The sequence below is a fragment of the Equus asinus genome, chromosome 9 (assembly GCF_041296235.1).
Source record: "Equus asinus isolate D_3611 breed Donkey chromosome 9, EquAss-T2T_v2, whole genome shotgun sequence".
In the NCBI taxonomy this organism is placed as follows: domain Eukaryota; kingdom Metazoa; phylum Chordata; class Mammalia; order Perissodactyla; family Equidae; genus Equus; species Equus asinus.
This window is the reverse complement of record NC_091798.1, coordinates 41,185,137-41,204,065: the sequence shown is the minus strand read 5'-3', so window position 1 is coordinate 41,204,065 and position 18,929 is coordinate 41,185,137. Positions and strand designations below refer to the sequence as shown.

Sequence of the window (18,929 nt, the reverse complement as noted above, 5' to 3'; positions counted from 1 at the left end):
CAGAGTATTGTTACCTATAGTCACCATGCTGTACATTACATGCCCAGAACTTCCTCGTCTTATAACTGAAGTTTGTACCCTTTGACCACCTTCATCCATTTCCCTCACTCCCTCTTCCCCTGGCAACCACCAGTTTACTCTCTATATCTATGTGTTTAGTTTTTTAGATTCCATATATAAGTGAGATCATACAGTATTTGTCTTTTCCTGTCTGACTTATTTCACTTACCATAATGCCCTCAAGGTTTATCCATGTTGTAAATGGCAAGATTTCCTCCTTTTTTGGTAAGGAAGATTGGCCCTGAGCTAACATCTGTTGCCAGTCTTCCTCTTTTTTTTTTTTTTAATCCTCAAAGCCCCGGTACATAGTTGTATATCCTAGTTGTAAGTCATTTCGGTTCTTCTATGTGGGATGCTGCCACAGCATGGCTTGATGATTGGTGTGTAGGTCTGCGCCCAGGATCCAAACCAGCGAACCCCAGGCCACTGAAGTGGAGTGCACAAACTTAACCACTCAGTCACAGGGCTGACTCCAAGATTTCCTCCTTTTTTTGTTTTTTAAATTTTTTTTAACTTTTTTTTTTGAGGAAGATTAGCCTTGAGCTAACATTCATTGCTAATCCTCCTCTTTTTTGCTGAGGAAGATTGGCCCTGAGCTAATATCCATGCCCATCTTCCTCCACTTTATATGTGGGATGCCTGTCACAGCATGGCTTGATAAGCAATGCATGAGTCCGCTCCCAGGATCTGAACGGGCGAACCTCAGGCTGCCAAAGAGGAGCACGTGCACTTAACCGCTACGCCACTGGGCCAGCCCCAGAGAGTTCCTCCTTTTTAATGACTGAATAATATTCCTGTGTGTGTGTACATACCACATTTTCTTTATCCAGTCATCCATTACCAGACACTTAGGTTGTTTCCATGTCTTGGATATTGTGAATAATGCTACAGTGAACATGGAGTTGCAGATAGCTCTTCAAGATAGTGATTTCGTTTCCTTCAGATAAATACCCAAAAATGGGGTTGCTGGTTCATATAGTAGTTCTATTTTTAATTTTTTTTTCTGCTTTTTCTCCCCAAATCCCCCAGCACATAGTTGTATATTTTAGTTGTCGGTCCTTCCAGTTGTGGCATGTGGGACACTGCCTCAGCATGGCCTGACCAGTGGCGCCATGTCCGTGGCCAGGATCCGAACCAGTGAAACCCTGGACTGCCACAGCAGAGCACGCGAACTCAACCACTCAGCCACGGGGCTGGCCCCTATTTTTAATTTTTTGAAAAACCTCTATATTGCTTTCTATAGTGGATGCACCAATTTACATTCCCACCAATGGTGCACAGAGGTTCCCTTTTCTCTATATCCTTTCCAGTACTTATCTTTTGTCTTTGATGATAGCCATTCTAACAGATGTGAGGTGATATCTCATTGTGGTTTTGATTTGCATTACCTGTTGCCCATTTGTATATCTTCTTTGGAAAAATGTCTATTCAGGTGATTTTCCCATTTTTTAATAAGATAATTTATTCTTTTACTATTGAGTTGTATGAGTTCCTAGTATATTTCGCTATTAACTCCTTATGTATGATTTGCAAATATTTACTCCCATTCATTATGTTGCCTTTTTATTTTATTGATCATTTCTTTTGCAATGCAGAAGCTTTTTAGTTTGATGTAGTCCCACATGTTTATTTTTGCCTTTGTTGCTTGTTATTAAGTTTTGTTTTCTGAAATCAGACAAAATATACTATAAAGTTTAATTCTGAGCATATCCATTTGTTTCTACCTATCCTATTAGCAAAGTATAGGCATAAATGGTTACATTTTTTAAAATCTTAATTCTCCTGTGGCTAACCAAATTAAATAAATAATACTCAGAACAAATCTCTTTTACCTATTGATTATACATATCATCAATTACTAAACTGTCTTTTTTCATTTGTTTTTAAGGCCACTTTCCAATTGAACTTTTAGAAGAAGCTCAAATGGATGTTGTCCCCTGGGTGACTTTTGTAGGCTATTTATTTGTGAAACAGTAATATGAATTTATCCGTGCATATTTATACCAGTGATTATTTTAGAAATCTCACTGAGATTTCAGGAGTTGTAGAGATGATAATGGTGTAACTCTTTATTCTGGGAATTTACTGTACTTTTAGTCCTCTTGAAGCCTGGCAAGAAGATTAGTCAGATCCCTAGAGAGGAGGAGGAATTTCTCATTCTTCTTGTCCTTTTTAGCTGTAAATAAGAAGTATTGAGCTGACTTTCTGCTCTAGTTTGCTTGCTGTGATTATTTGAGGGGCATGTGCTGGGTTGGGAATGTTTCCAAGGACTTAAGCTTTAGTTTATCTGTATTTACTGAGGTGAAAGATATATTAATAATGGATATTTTCTCTGAAGTTAGAGATTTGGTTGAACTGTTATATATGTTCTTTTGCAAGTTCTAATAAAGTTCTTGTCATTGTACTTCACAGACTTTCACTCCCCTAGTAGATAAACTCGGTTTGGGTTCTGTGGTTCCAGTTGAATACCTTTTGGATCGAGAGCTTCGTTTCCTGTCGGATGCTAATGGGTTACATCTGTTCCAGGTACTTAACATTTACTCTAGTCCTAAGCTTATTTCTCGCCTTGCTAATTTCTTTGTTGATTGTAAATATATGGTGTTTCCCCTTTTGTTTTAGCATTGAAACAAGTCCTTCCTCCCAGTGATACGCTATGCTTTTTAAAGTTTCTCTGTTCCCTTGAAAAGTGGGCTTGGCGGCTGAGGCTTCTTTCCTCTTCTATAGACCCCTACCCCACCCTAAAACCGCTTATGACTTAATACCACAATTCTAAGGGTCTCAGAAGAGGTGGCTTCCCAGAGGTAGCTGCTTTTATAATTTGAGTCTGAAGGGGCCTACATTTATGTCAGTGGCAGGGAAGCTGGGAGTTTGGGATGATTCTGAGCAACATTAAATATTTAAGAGCTTATGTATATCTTTAGTTACAACGAAAAAGGATAAGTTAGTAATTTAAGCAAATTAGCATCTGAGTTAGAGTTTCAGAATTTATGAATAGTAATATTTGTTTCTCACTTGTAAGGGTTACTGTCCAAAGGTTAAAAATTAGGAGACTTCTAAGAGTTTTGCTCTCTTACTGAGGCAGCCAAGAACAGTATTTCCTAAACTGAAATATTAATGAAAATTTCTTTGTTGATGTGTCTTCCTCTCTCATGAGGCCTCACACCCTCTCAGCAACTTTGCTTTATTCATCTTTGTGAATATGAGTAGGCACTCAGTAAATGTTGAATAAATATCAAAATAAACAAACAGATTTACCTGGAATAAAATGTTTTGTGGTCAAATAAGTATGAGAAACACTGACCTAAGAGATTTTTTTCTCCTACGTGTCTTCTCAGAGCCTTTAATATCCTATTGTATGTAGAAAGATATAGTATGTAATATTTCCTAAACCTAATTGATTCTATCATCCTTATTTTATGCAGAGTATTTCATGAGATTAAGGTCCTACAGAACATTCTTTGGCAAATGCTATTATAGAACTCCTTAGGAGTACGATTTTTCTCATCTAGTTACATATTATTGCTACTCATTTTAATATTCAGTTGTTTTCTTCTTTTATCTTTGCCAGATGGGAACAGATAGTCAAAACCAGATTCTTTTGGAACACGCTGCACTGAGAGAAACAGTTAATGCTTTGATCAGTGACCAAAAGCTACAAGAGATATTCAGCCGAGGTAGGAGCAGGATTCTTCTGTCCCTGAATTTTGAGTCAGGTGTGTGGTCAATGTTGAAAGTGATAGAATGAGGAGGATACCATGCAACTCTAAACATTTGTGCTTGTCTTCTTTTTGTATGTAGAGTCAAGAGTATCTCCAGTTAGCTGGATCTCTAGAATAGGTTGGCAAATTAGGCTCTCACTCAGACCACTGTTTTCTCTTTGTATTACGTTTCATAATACACAGTTTTGTCTTGAGTTTTGTTGTTTTTTTCATTTCTGAACTATTCACTAAGGACTAATCTTGTACCAGACACAATGTTGAGATACTAGGGATATAACCATGAGCTAGAAAATCTCTGCCCTTGTTGAGCTTACTGTCTGTAAGTTTCTCAAGTTCTAAAGACAGTTAATACCAGCAAATAACAACTAAGAGTGCAAGGTGGATTCATAAGGAAAGTTGTCCATAGACTCATGCACATTAACAGCATGTTATTTTTTAAGAATGAAAACAAAAAAGAGAATTATTAGCTTTTTTCAGTTCAGATACAGATTTTGCCCAAGATTCTACACAAAGGTAGATTATTGCTTCATTTGTCCTTCCCTTCATGTTGTACATCCATTCCTCTTTCCTTCTGAGCCTCGTGATAATAATCATGATTTTCAGTGAAATAGGGTCCTTGATTCTCTTTTGTCAAACTAAATCTAAACAGGTAAAGGTAGGAAAACTAACCTATTTAGGGAAGGAGAATATCAGGATAAAATGGGGCTGTTTAATAATCAAGGAAAGGTATGGAGGAAAAAAGAAATGTGAGGAAAAATTAATAGCAGAGAGAAGAAGATCAAGCAGACAGAATGAAAGGTGGAGATGTATATGAGTATATATAGAAAAATTAAGCTTAAATATAGCTTTGAGAGATAATAATTTAAAATAAGTAATGATTTAGCCATATAGTCTCAAATGTATAAGATATGCAGGAGAGAGAAACTGTCCTTCTTGGCTGGCCAACTGAAATTGCAGGGTAACATTACCTGCTGATAAAGTAATATCTTTGAAACTATGTGTTCCTAGGAAGACAGGTGCTATATTTGTTCAGACTATTATAGTGCAGAGGCTGGAAACCCCATAAATTGAACTCTCCACCTACTGTTCTTGAAAGTCAGATAGCAGAGTATAAATGGTCATATATCATTCCTGTGGTCACTTAACAAAATAGTACATTCAACTTACTGACCTCTCACTTTTTATATATATGTCAGATAGATCTGAGTAGATTTTCATACTACCTGTAGTTTTTGATTTCTAAGTTTCCTTTCTCTTCTCTATGTTATTTCTAGAATTGGAAGATTGAGATAAGGTGGAATCACAATGCTGAGAGATTCCAAGGAATCTCTTAAAAAAACAGAATTTACAAAAGTCACTGGGAAAAACTATTTATGTTTTAAATTTAATATTAAAATATTAAATACTGACTGATCTCTCCTTTAGGTCCCTACAGTGTTCAAGGTCACAGGGTCAAAGTATACCAGCCAGAAGGGGAGGAAAGTTGGCTCTATGGTATTGTAAGCCATCAAGACTCTATCACTCGTCTTATGGAGGTGTCTATAACTGAGGTGAGGCTCCATGTTATTTCATCTGAGGTCCATCCATCCCCTTACAGAGGGTGGTGTAGAGAAAGGGAGCACTTCGCTAGTGTAAGAAGACATGGGTTCCATTTCTGGCTCTGTCACTTAATGACTGTATGACCTTGAGAAAGGCTGTTCAGTTTTCTTAGTCTCAGTGTTCTCATCTGTAACTTAGAGGTAATTAGGTAACCCTCCACTGACCTCACAGCACTGTTTTGGGAACTGAGATAATGTATTTGAAAATGGTTTGAAATTGGTAAGAGAACACACAAATGTGAAGTGGTATCATATTCATAAAGGTTAGCAGTTAAAAATCTAGTCAGTTAGCATTTGCTTCTGTAATACTTAGCCACTCTCCCTGAGAGGCTGAAGAAATGAATTTTTTCTAATGAAGTAAACAGAAAAAACATAGCATCTAGAAATACCTGGAGAATAGTCTAGGAAAAACAATAGATGAGTGTTTTGAGTCAAATAAATATTTATTTATGATGTCTTTGAATTGGTTTCAGACTTGCCCTAAGCAGTCACATGTAATGCAGTTTATTTATTTGTTTATCATTTATGCTTAAATGATATTTAAAAAATATTAAATTGGGGCCAGCCCTGTGGACGAGTGATTAAGTTCCTGTGCTCCCCTTTGGCAGCCCGGGGTTTCACTGGTTCAGATCCTGGGCACGGACATGGCACCACTCATTAGGCCATGTTGAGGCGACGTCCCACATGCCACAACTAGAAGGGCTCACAACTAAAAAAATATACAACTATGTACTGGGAGGATTTGGGGAGAAAAAAGCAGGAAAAATAAAAAGGAAGATTGCCAACAGTTATTAGCTCAGGGGCAAATCTTTAAAAAAAAGATTTAATTAATCTTCATTTAAAAATTTCAAATGATACACAGATATATAAAGTAGATATTGAAAGCCACCCCTTCTCCTAGGCAAATATCACTCCCTCAAATGGTAACCATAATCAACACTTTGGTATATATTTCATATTCTTCCAAATATGTTGTTTGTGTGTGTATAATATTAATATATTACCTATTTATATGATAATTATATAAATCACACTTCATTAACTAATGGGATCCTACGGTACATACAGTTCTATAACTCACCTTTTTTACTTAATTGTAAATTATCATCTTTCTGCGTAAATATATATAAAAATCTGCCTCATGCTTTTAAAATAGATGCATACTATTCCACTGAATGGATGTATCATAACTAATTTAATCTAAAATTGACAGACATTTAAATCTTCGCCAGTATTTTCACTAATATAAATAATGCTGCAGTGATTATCCTTGAACATATATCATTGCACACTGTTTCACATTATTGGAATAAATTCCTAGGTGTGTAATTGCTAAGTCAAAGGATATGCACATTAAATCTGACAATATCTGTCAAATTGGCCCCTCCCAAAAGCTTTTGTTCTTTAATAGTAGAGAGGTGAGTTTTGTTTAGCATAGTGCTTTTAATGATTATTGGTACTGAAGTTTTTTGGTTTCTGTAATGAAATGTAACAGAGTAAGAAGGTTTTAGAGATGCAGAATTTGAAATTAACATCCCTAAAAGAGACACTTGGGCATTGAACACAATTCTGTCATTCATTCTAGTAGGGGAGTAGAAATAAATGAGATGGTGCTGGCCCTGTGGTGTCATGGTTAAGTTTGGTGCACTCTGCTTCAGTGGCCCAGGTTCACGGGTTTGGATCCCAGGCGTGGACCTCTACCACTTGTCAGTCATGCTGTAGCAGCAACCCACATATAGAGTGGAGGAAGATTAGCACAGATGTTAGCTCAGGGCTAATTTTCCTTAAGCAAAAAAAAAAAGATGAAGATTGGCAAAAAATGTTAGCTCAGGGCTAATCTTCCTCAGCAAAAAAAGAAAGAAAGAAAGGGAGAGAGAGAGGAAGGAAGGAAGAAAGAAAAAGAAAAAATGAGAGAATATGAGATAATTAGATAGATTAGAAAAATACATGGTTACATCTTTGGTGGACAAGGCATTAAATCTTTTTTCCTCCCTTTTTCATATTTTCTGCTATCCTGCTCCTACTGTAGAGTGGTGAGATCAAGTCCGTAGATCCCAGACTGATCCATGTGATGCTGATGGATAATTCGACGCCTCAGAGTGAGGTACAGTAATAGACTGAGACTCCGAGCAGACTCATGACCTTGCATTATCTTGTTATGTGGATTCCTTATGTGTGTGTGTTACCCTGGATGCCCTTTGGATTTCAGCTCTAGCCACTGTACATTTCTTGCTGTTCCCACAGTCTTGTCTAGTTAAGGGAGGCTACTCTGAAGAAAGAGACCTAGTCTGAGAAAACCTTTTTAATCATGGCTGTGTTGCCTAGCCATTTTAAAATCCATGGCCTAACTATTTCTTCTTACATTCTTTTAGGACAGGTATGTTTGAAAGATACAGCAGACAGTTAAAGCTGTAATAAGCACTGGTAGTATTCATGACCTATCCAGTAATAACAAATGGAGAAGCTACATCCTCTTTTTTTTTCCATTTGGTGGTAGTGAGCTCCAACTGGTTCTGAAATTCCATATCCCAAGAAGAAGCAAATCAAACAGGTGCCCAGTTCAGTGCTCAGCACACAGTGGATTACTCCATACTTACCATGAACCAGGCCAACACTTACTTCATTCTGAATTATCATGGTCCCCTGCCCCCCAAAAAGATACTTTATAAATCAGGGCCTGAACCAGTCAAGGAATCTTGTGTGAATTTCCTTCAGTAGGACATTGACTAGGACAACCAGCTGTGCACATATTCCTCATAGTCTTTTAGCACCTCTGTAATATTGCTGTCTTGACCACTCCTGCTGAGCGTACAGTTTTCCTCATCATCTTTATCCAGTCATTCTTGACTTGATAAAACAAGATCAGGGTAGGAAAAGAAGCATCAGGGTTAAATTTAACAGCTCTTTACAACATATTGTGTTACACAAATAGGATAAATCTCTTGACTGTGTTTAAATGGCTAAAAATACCTGTTAGTTTGATGGTGTACTGGGTCCCTTTTTCATTTTCTTCCTTATTTAATTAACTCATTAAGCACCTATTATATGCCAGGTACTGTTCAGCTGGCCAGATAGTGCTGGAGAGTACTGGTCTCAGTATTCTAGGTTGTCTACTCACCTGTGAGTAGCTTGCCATAAGTAGGACATATAAATAAGTTGTTGCTCAGGAAGGTTGCTATGAGCCAAGCTCTACAAGTTGGCTGGATGAGTTAGAAGTGAGATCTGTGGTTTTCAGCAGCAGATGTTGATTCTTCCCTTTTCAGCTTTGCCATGATGTGACTATCTTCTTAGCTAACAAAGTACAATTATTATTGACAGTTCTGCCAAGTTTTCCAGTAACCCTTCTTAGAGATCCATAGTCACCTTGTCTCCTTGAATGAGTGAGCAAGAAAGGAGAGATTTCATTGATCATGCAGAAATAGTTCACAACAGTGAAAACTGAATGATGATAAATGTTGAAGAAAGGATAAAAAAAATTTGAAGGAGCAAATGAAAACAATTCTTAGCAAACAGAAGCAATTCTTGAATGAAAGATTTAGAAACTTAGATTGATATTACCAAAAGTATTGGGGAAACAAATAAATCTTGAGCTTTGGTTAAGAGTTGTAGAAGGGGGGCTGGCCCGGTGGCGCAGCGGTTAAGTGCTCACGTTCCGCTTTGGTGGCCCGGGGTTCACTGGTTTGGATCCTGGGTGCGGACATGGCACCTCTTGGCAAGCCATGCTGTGGTTGGCGTCCCACATATAAAGTAGAGGAAGATGGGCACGGGTGTTGGCTCAGGACCAGTCTTCCTCAGCAAAAAGAGGAGGATTGGCAACAGTTAGCTCAGGGCTAGTCTTCCTCGAAAAAAAAAAAAAGAGTTGTAGAAGGAAGTTAAGGGAGAAAACATGGAAATGAAGGCAACAAAAAAAGGAAAAGAAGGAAAGAAAGAAGGAGAAAAATATAGAAACTAGAGATGACAAGAAGAAATATAAAATTTGAAAAAGTTTGTTGTAACAGCTATTATAGTGATTATAACAAAGATGCGGATCTGCACAAAGAATCTATAAATATTCAAGGGCAGTAAGAGTAGATTGAGTTGGTGAATATTAATGGCTAAATAACTGTGAGTCACTAGCTTATTGGCACCTCAACACATTTTATCTGAAAGTTAAAGCTAAAAAGAATACCCGCTTGTGGTGGGATACCAATCTAGGAATGTTCTAGATAGAAGTCCTTGCTGCACAAAGTTTGCTTGAGAGAATGTTAGCTGTGTCCCAAGTCACCTGCCCCTTGACCTTCTCAAAGAAGGGATTTATTCAGATAGGAATTGCCCTTCTGATCCTGTATCATTTAAGATTATCTGACCTCTTAAATAAAGCACAAGTAAGATTTCATGAGATAGGCTAAAATTATTGGAAGAGCCAAAAGATTTGGCAGTTTATGATAACCTGGTTTTTTTGCTTTCCTCTCTCTAATGCTTTGAAATGAGGTCTAGAGATTGATTGCATCTTTGTAGTATCTAAAAGCAAGCCAAACCTATCTCTCTTGGGCTCACTTTTCCTTTGGTCACAGACTTGCAAATGTTGGTTTTCCTATTGTTAAATTGTCACAAGTTTTTAGAGACTTTTTATTTCAATACTTGAAATGCCAGTTTCTGTCAAACAAGGAGATAAATGTGAAATAAAGCAGACTTTTTTTCAGCAAGGGGCAAATGAGCTCCTAGCCTACCTCCAGCAGTCTATTTTGTAAAAGAAATTCCACAAATTTTTAAAACCCTCAAAAAAGTCCATTTGAGGAAGTAGTGCATTTTGTTTAAGGGAAAGTTTGCCAAGTGAGGTCTAGTAACCATTATCTTGAATATGTACATATAAACTGAGTCACAGGAAGATTGGAGCTTTTTGACAAAGGGAATGTAGAACTGGCATTGGAACTTGGAAACTTGTGCCTGCTTTGATTGTCTGCTTCTAGAGATAGGAAAGAGCTAATGGTTTATGGTTTTCACAGGATGGAAGGTCCATTTTAATAAATCTTTTTTGAATTTTGTTTTGTAGGGGGGTACGTTAAAAGCAGTAAAATCTTCCAAAGGAAAGAAGAAGAGAGAGAGCATAGAGGGGAAAGATGGCCGGAGGAGGAAGAGTGCTTCGGACTCTGGGTGTGACTCTGCATCAAAGAAATTAAAAGGAGACAGGGGTGAAGTAGACAGTAATGGGAGCGATGGAGGTGAGGCGAGCCGAGGGCCCTGGAAAGGAGGGAATACCAGTGGAGAGCCAGGGCTGGATCAGAGAGTCAAGCAGCCACCGACTACATTTGTCCCCCAGATTAACCGCAACATTCGCTTTGCCACTTACACCAAAGAAAACGGCAGGACTCTGGTGGTGCAGGATGAGCCTGTAGGTGGAGACACACCTGTACCTTTCACTTCATATTCTACAGCCACAGGTCAGACATCTTTGGCCCCAGAGGTGGGTGGAGCCGAAAACAAAGAGGCAGGAAAAACACTGGAACAAGTTGGCCAGGGCCTGGTGGCTTCAGCAGCTGTGGTCACTACCACCAGCTCCACCCCAACCACGGTGAGGATCTCAGACACTGGCCTCGGAGCAGGGGCTGGGCCGGAAAAACAGAAAGGCAGCCGGTTGCAGGCCCCAGGAGAGGTGAGTTGTTTCAGGGGCAGATTTGCAAGATTTGGGTTCACTCTTTCACCCTACTTTGTTGTTAACACATTGAAAGGCATTTCAAATGCCATAGGGAAGGAGTATTTCTGAGATGTGCTTAAATTGTACTCTGTGGATAGTCTTTTATTGCTCACTGGACAAATGTGTATATTTTAATAAGTTTATCAGCTCTTAAAAGTCACCTGAACAATTGGGCTAATCAAAAACAGATTATACAATCCAATTTAATGAGATGCTAATATAGATCTGGTGGGGAATCTTTTTAAATTATCTATTTAGTTCATGTAGTGGTTGAGCCTCCACCAGGCCTATGAGAGGCAAGGGTGATGAATTACAGTGTTGGTAATAGTGAACACTATAATTAAGCCTATGTGAAAGCTACTATCACCAACCCCTGTTTTCATTTCATCATTTTCTATGATATTTTCCTTTGAGGCTGGGCTTCTTTCTGTGATTTGATATGGCTATAAAAGCTTTTTTCTTTTTTAATACTAACTTAATCTTTTAAAGCCTTACCTGGGAAATTTGATGGAATTAATCACAGTAGTATCCAGTTTACTATGTTCTTTGTCTGGTATGCATGTATTGTTGCTAAAATGGAACTTTTGTTAAATACATGTTAGCATCAAGTTGACTCCCCAATCAAATTTGAAACAATATCAAAATCAGTTCTTACAATCTTTTGACTCTTATTTTGGTCACCAAGGTATCATTTATGATGTGAGTCATATTTTTTTTCAAACTGGCTGTTAACTTAATCTGGAATATGAAATATAAAGATAAAATACTAAATGATTTTTTAAATTATGTATAGGAAACTACTGTGTGCTAAGTACTGTATATTATAAACAAAGAATTGAAATCCCTATTTGAAGGAGCTCACATCCTAAAATGGAATTATTTTAGGTACAACAGTGTCAGATAAAACAATGTCAGATAAAACAAATGGCATATACATTTCCTCTGACTTCTTCCTCTCCCTAGCAAATGCAGCTTGTTAATCCCTAGTGTGCAGGGATGAAGAGGGAGGTAAAATGTCCAGGCAGAAGAGGAAAAGGCCTGTAAATGCAAATTTCACACTGTTCATGGTTTGTCCTCTGTTAGTTGATCAGAATTCCCAGGAGAACTAGGTGAGGATCTTATGTGGATTTCCAGTGTGTGTGAGTCATCATATTGCCCAAATTAATTAAAATCAACTCCATGTCAACGGCAATGTGGATGTAAATGGGGATTACAAAATAGACCAAATTTTGTATGCTACAAGAAGAGATCCACTGAATGCTGTTACTCTTGGAATAGCAAAGCTGAATAGATGAAATATGGATTCAAAGGGCATTTTCCAAACAGGTTGGAGAAATTTCTCTGACTGTATCAGTAATTTTGCTAATGTGTCAGCCTCTTGGTATTCTCCTAGGATATGATTTAAAGTACAGAAATGGATGTTTCCATTATGATGTCAAATCTAAAATAGGGACACAGCCCCCAGGAAACCTCTTGCCCTAAAACTTGAGTTGAAATCAGTTTGTCATCACTTTCTTCTAAGCAAAGGGTTTGGAATTGAATCATTTGAAGGAAAATGAAGGACCTTCCAAGTTATTTTTCATTCGTGTGTGTATTTATTTTTAAAGGGTACCTTTAGTAGTGAAACCTGAGCTACCCACACTGGTTCCTTGCAGTCATGCAGGTGTCAAGGCTCCTGGCCAAATTCTGCTAGTGAAACAACAGCAAAGCCTCAGGGCTGTATCTGTCTGGTCTCTTCTTTTTTCTTGGGGGTGGGGGGTTTAAGTCAGTGGTTGTTGGTTAGTGGAAAGGAAAAGAAGAAAGAATAATAATCTTTAAGTTTTTAACTCCGAAATGCCCTGAAGCAGTCTCTGTAGCAAATGTCAACTGGAGGCAAGCCATAGGTGGCCTCCCTGGTTCTCATGCCTCTATGCAACCCTCAAGGACAGTCCTAATATAGACTCCTCTTGCATATTTAAAGAATACCTTAAATAAATGGAACCCCCTCCCCCCTTTTTTAACAATAGCTCTTTCATTTATTTGGAATATTTTTGTAGTTGTGGCAAAGTAACATCTAACACAAAAATTACCATTTTAACCATTTAAAGTGTACAATACTGTGGAATTTAGTACATCCACAATGTTGTGCAACCATCACCACTGTCTAGTACCAGAAATTTTCATCACCCCAAAAGGAAACCCCATATCTGTTAAGCAGTCATGGAATAATTTTTATTTCCATTGTTTTAAAGTGAGTGTTTAGGGATATTATCCTCTACTACCAGAAAGTTAATTTTTTTTAGGAATCTATTGTTTGTAAATCAAGTCCTAGGGACTGGATTTTCTTAAATTAATAAGTATTACATAAGGGCTCATATCTACCTGTGGATGTTTCTCTCTGTGTATGTATACGTGTGTGTAATGCATATGAAAGTGATCCTACCCTTCTTTATTCATAGCAGAAGTTAATACTTTCAAGGTAAAAAAAGGAAAGTGTTTATTCATTCACCATTTTGTTGTGCTGAATGCTTTTGTTTCATGGGTATATCAGTATCTACACTTTTCCTACTTGGAGACTTGTTAGATCCTAATGATAACAAAAGCGTTCGGTAATTAGTGTGCTTTCTTTAATTAGCATTTTTAGGTCTAAATTCAATTGAAACAGATACTTGTCTTTTGGGTTGACTTGAATCCGTAAATAAATGGCCAAATTCCAAAAGGGTCCATCTTGGGAAGTTTCAGACTAACAAAGAAAATGATTTTCCTTAATGTACAATGGGCTTGTTATGGGGCTAAAGTCACTTTTGTAAGATGGATAATTTGCAATAGCTTAAATAAATCTAAGCTTTAACAATAGCCCCAAAGGTCACTGAGGTAGATTAATATTACAGGGTCAGTAGGTGTATTTCAAAGTAAAAGCTAATGTCTGTTCAGGAACACTTTTCTCCAATTTCCTGGTGAAGTCTTCATTTCCAAATAGATACTGAGAAGCCTACACGGCCTGCTAGTGCTGTGACAACCAATTGGCTAACAACCGAGGGAGTGGCAGGATGAATGACATCTTGCTATCTCTAGCTCACCTTGCTAAAGATGCCCTCTGTATGGTCTGTGGCAGGTTTCTGCCCTAATGCTGGTGAAATCTAGTCAGTAGAGCAGTTTTCATGGATTTGTAGGAAAGAAAAGTTGATTGATCCACAAGAAATGTTGGCCTAGGTCCAAAGAGGTCATAAGGTTGTCAGGAGAAGCCAGCATCACTAACTCAGCCTATCTTCTTTTCAGAATTCAAGAAATTCTGTTCTGGCCTCTTCTGGATTTGGAGCATCTCTTCCAAGTTCATCACAACCTTTGACTTTTGGAAGTGGAAGGAGCCAGTCCAATGGGATTCTAGCCACAGAGAACAAACCTTTGGGCTTCTCTTTTGGCTGTAGCTCTGCACCAGAGTCTCAGAAAGACACTGATCTCTCCAAAAACTTGTTTTTTCAATGCATGTCCCAAACTTTACCCACCAGTAACTACTTCACTACCGTTTCAGAAAGTTTGCCTGATGATTCCTCCAGTCGAGACTCATTCAAACAAAGCCTTGAGAACCTATGTAAAGGCAGGTCCACCCTTGGAGCAGACACTAAATCTGGTTCTAAGGCTGGCAGCTCTGTGGACCGGAAAATGCCTGCAGAGTCCATGCCCACCCTCACGCCAGCCTTCCCACGGAGCCTCCTAAATGCCCGCACCCCAGAGAGTCATGAAAATCTATTTTTACAGCCCCCTAAACTGTCCCGAGAAGAACCCTCTAACCCTTTCCTGGCGTTTGTGGAGAAAGTTGAACATAGCCCTTTCAGCAGCTTTGCATCTCAGGCATCAGGTAGCTCTTCTTCTGCTACCACTGTCACCTCCAAGGCAGCACCCAGCTGGCCCGAGTCTCACTCTGCAGATTCAACATCTTTAGCAAAGAAGAAAACCCTCTTCATCACAACTGACTCCTCCAAACTGGTACCTGGTGTTCTAGGCTCAGCTCTTACCACTGGGGGTCCAAGCCTCTCTGCCATGGGGAATGGCCGCTCCAGTTCACCCACCAGCAGCCTCACCCAGCCCATTGAGATGCCTACACTCTCCTCGAGCCCCACAGAGGAGAGGCCAACTGTGGGGCCTGGGCAGCAAGACAATCCCCTCCTCAAAACCTTTAGTAACGTCTTTGGCAGGCACTCAGGCAGCTTTCTGTCCCCCCCAGCAGATTTTTCACAGGAAAACAAAGCTCCTTTTGAAGCTGTGAAAAGGTTCTCACTGGATGAGCGAAGCTTGGCTTGCAGACAGGACTCGGACTCCAGCACCAACAGTGACCTGTCAGATTTGAGCGACTCTGAGGAGCAGCTTCAGGCCAAGACTGGCCTGAAGGGGATTCCGGAGCACCTGATGGGGAAGCTGGGCCCCAATGGGGAGCGCAGTGCTGAGCTGTTGCTGGGCAAAGGCAAAGGGAAGCAGGCCCCCAAGGGCCGGCCTCGGACTGCACCCCTGAAAGGTGATCCTGCTGGGGCTATACATGGGCTCTGGCACTAGCCTCAAATGTCTGTTGTGTTCTTGGGCAGCGGAGGCCCTCTTTTTGATGAAAGTTTTATAATCTTATAAAATTACATAGCCAAAAAGGTCCAGCAAAGGTTTCTCATCAGACCTCCTGATTCAGGGTAGGATTGCATCAAAACCAGACTGTAAGAGGGGTGTCTGTCATATGTAATGATAATCCCACAAAGGAAGATCCTCAGTCTTCCTTGATAAAATGTTTGTTTAGGAACTCTTTCTGTGTTTTTTTTTCTCATCTCTTTCTACCTCCCTTTGACTCGTTCTTTTGAATTTACTTAAGGGGAGTTACTGAGTACTCGCATCTATTCTCAAATAGCAGCCTTTTGTGGACTGGAAGCAAAGAGAATCACTCCTCAGTTTGATTCTCTCTGGCACATATATAAGGCTTTAACACCTTTTCCAAAAGCCATTAATTTCTGTGGTATGAGGTTATGGTCCAGAAGTGTGTAAGAAAATTTAATGGTAAAAGTAGCTGTTGTCATTAGGAATTGGTATCCCATGGGAGTCCAAGAGTCCTTGATTAGTTAGAACAGTCATATCATGAAGGGCTAGAGGCAGATGGCAGCTACCTTCTGCCTTCTTGGGTTTTCTTCACCCATGCCCAGAGTTGTGTTGCTGTAATGGGGCACTTCCCACAGATTCTCCGTAGTCCTTAGCAACCAGTTGAAGCCTCTGTGCTCCCTTCGCTCCCTTTCTGCAAGGATGGACCTGATGGGTGCATGCCCAAGCAGTGCAAAGAAGAGTGGCCCAGGTCAGGACAAGTATCTGTCCCCAGGATCATGTTATTGAGTCTCATTTATACCTCTCATGACTAACCATTTCTCCTCCCTCCCTTGCTACAGTTGGCCAGTCAGTCCTGAAAGATGTAAGCAAAGTGAAAAAGCTGAAGCAGTCTGGAGAGCCCTTCCTGCAGGATGGGTCATGCATCAATGTCGCCCCTCACTTGCACAAGTGTCGTGAGTGCCGCCTGGAGCGGTATAGGAAGTTTAAGGAACAGGAGCAAGATGATTCCACTGTGGCCTGCCGGTTCTTTCACTTCCGGAGGTACCCAAACTACTGTCTGTCTCCTTCCAAGTTTCCATTAATGATACATAACTCCCACTCTTCCTCTGAATCTGTAAGCACATCTCACCAACTTTCTTTGTTTTTCTTACCCCTTTGCTCTCAGGGTCTGTGCTGAGGCTCTGTCATAGTAGCCACTTAGTTGTTTGGATTGTGAAATGACATGTGGCTTTGTCGTTGGAGAATTGAACTTGAACAATCTCAGCCACCAGCCCCTGAGCTACGTTGAGTTACTCCTAACTTGGGTTCCATTTGAAACCAGTGGTATAAGCAGGACTCCATTTTGTATTATGGTTCTGCCTGACCACTTTCTCCTCTCTTCAGTGCTAGAGTCCCTTGAGTCCCCTTGAGAGAAGGAGAAGTAAGATTAGAAGATAACGTGAAGCATCTTTGAAGTAGAGATAACTGATGAAAATCCTAGGAATGTCCCCTGCTTTTACCAAACAACAGTTATTTAGTCACTTTTCTTCTCAATAAATCAACGATCTTTCAAAAATCTTTCATTTTTAAAATAAAGAAATCTGAGTGGTTTATCCATGTGGTATGGATTCACTTATTCAGCAAATGTTTATTGAGCACTTAATGTGTGCCAGCCATTGTTCGGGCATTGAGGATTAAGCAGTGCACAAAACCATCAAATTCTAGCCCTCAGGAGGTTAGCATTATAGTTGGGGAGGGAGACAGTAAATAAGAAAAAAAAGGTTAAATATATGGTCTGTCAGCTGATAATAACTTTGAGAAAAATAAAGAAGGGAAAGAGGATTGAAGTATGAGGAGGCTAGAGAAGCTACGGTTTTAAAGAAGATTATTTATGTAAAGACGTGAAGGTGGTGAGGGAGTGAGCCATGCATTTCTCTGGGAGACACGTATGCCAGGTAGAGGGTACAACAAGAGCAACTGTCCTGAGGCTGGAATATTCCTGGTATCTTCATGGAGCTAGGGTAGCTAAAATAGAGTAAGCCAGGGAGGAAAGGAATTGAGGTCAAAGAGTTAATGATGGGTCCACATTTTAAAAGACTACTCTAAGGGCCTTGGCTTTCACAGTGAATAAGATCATTGACAGTTTTGAGTTGATGAGTGACACGGATGAATGTTTTAAAGGAGCATTGTGACTCCCTTCTTGAGAATAGATTACATTAAGGCAAAGGCAGAGAGAAATTAGGAGGCTGTTGGAATTATCCAAGTGAGAAATGATGGTGACTTAGTGCAGGGAATTAGCGATGGAAGTGATGAGAAGTGGTTGGATAAAGGGTATATTTTGAAAGTACAGCCCACATGATTTTCTGATGGGTTAGATGTGGAGTATGAGAGAAAGAAAAGAGTCAAGGATGTGTCTAGGGCTTTTGGCCTGAAAACTGGAAGAATGGATTTGCCATTTACTGATAAAGAGATTTCTTGGGGAAAAGCAGGTCTAGGGAGGAAAATGGGGAGTTTTAATTTGGGCATGTTAAATTTGAGATACCTATTAAATTTCCAAATGGAGATGTTGAAAAGGCAGCAGGATGTACAACTCCAGAGCTGAGGAACAGCTCCAAGTAGAGATAAAAACTTATATTGTCACTAGGTATTTAAAGCTGTGAGTTTAATTGAGATCACTTATGCAGTCAGACTGTACAGAAGAGAAGTAGTCCAAGGACTGAGTTCTGGAGCTCTCCAACATTTAGAGATGGGAAAGATGAGGAGGAACTAGTAAAGGAGGCTGAGAAAGAAAAAGCCAGTGAAGTATTCTGGAAGACAACTGAAGAAAGTATTTCCAGGAAGGAATAATGAACTGTGGCAAATGCTGCTAATTGGGTCAGGTAAGGTAAGGACTGGAAGTGACCATTGGGTTTAACAAGGGGGAATGACCTCGTCAAAAACAGTTTTGGTAGATTGGTAGAGGAAAGCCTGATGGAGTGGATTAAGAGAAAATAAAAGGGAAAGAAACTGGTGACAATCAGTATAGATAACTCTTTCAAGAAACTGCTCTAATAAGCAAATAAATGGAGGAGAATGTAGGATCAAGAGGTTTTTTGAGATACAGATTTTTAGAGGATTTTTGAGATAGCAAGTTCAAATACTGACAAGAATGATTCAGCAGAGAGAAAAATAGATGATGTAGAAGAGAGAATTAGTGGAGGGATGCCTATGAAAGAGGATAGAATGCAGAGCATAGGTGAAGAGATTGGTGTTTGCCGGGACCTAGTGCATTCATAGTAGCAGAAGGTCACATGGAGTATATGGGCCCAGTTGCAGGAAGGTATGGTACTGTGGTGGTGGGAGCTT

General features: G+C 39.5%; 1 protein-coding gene across 2 annotated transcripts in view; it reads left to right on the top strand.

The window, feature by feature from the left end:
• KDM3B (lysine demethylase 3B) overlaps positions 1-18,929 on the top strand; it is a 55,956-nt gene that overhangs the window by 14,968 nt on the left and 22,059 nt on the right. The window contains exons 3-9 of one of the 2 annotated variants that reach the window (XM_044780556.2): positions 2,473-2,586; positions 3,629-3,734; positions 5,205-5,329; positions 7,407-7,481; positions 10,410-11,009; positions 14,310-15,543; positions 16,445-16,646. In XM_044780556.2, coding sequence (XP_044636491.1) covers positions 2,473-2,586; positions 3,629-3,734; positions 5,205-5,329; positions 7,407-7,481; positions 10,410-11,009; positions 14,310-15,543; positions 16,445-16,646 — 2,456 coding nt within the window. The remainder of the gene's footprint in view (positions 1-2,472; positions 2,587-3,628; positions 3,735-5,204; positions 5,330-7,406; positions 7,482-10,409; positions 11,010-14,309; positions 15,544-16,444; positions 16,647-18,929) is intronic. The other variant, XM_044780560.2, reaches the window with a different exon arrangement.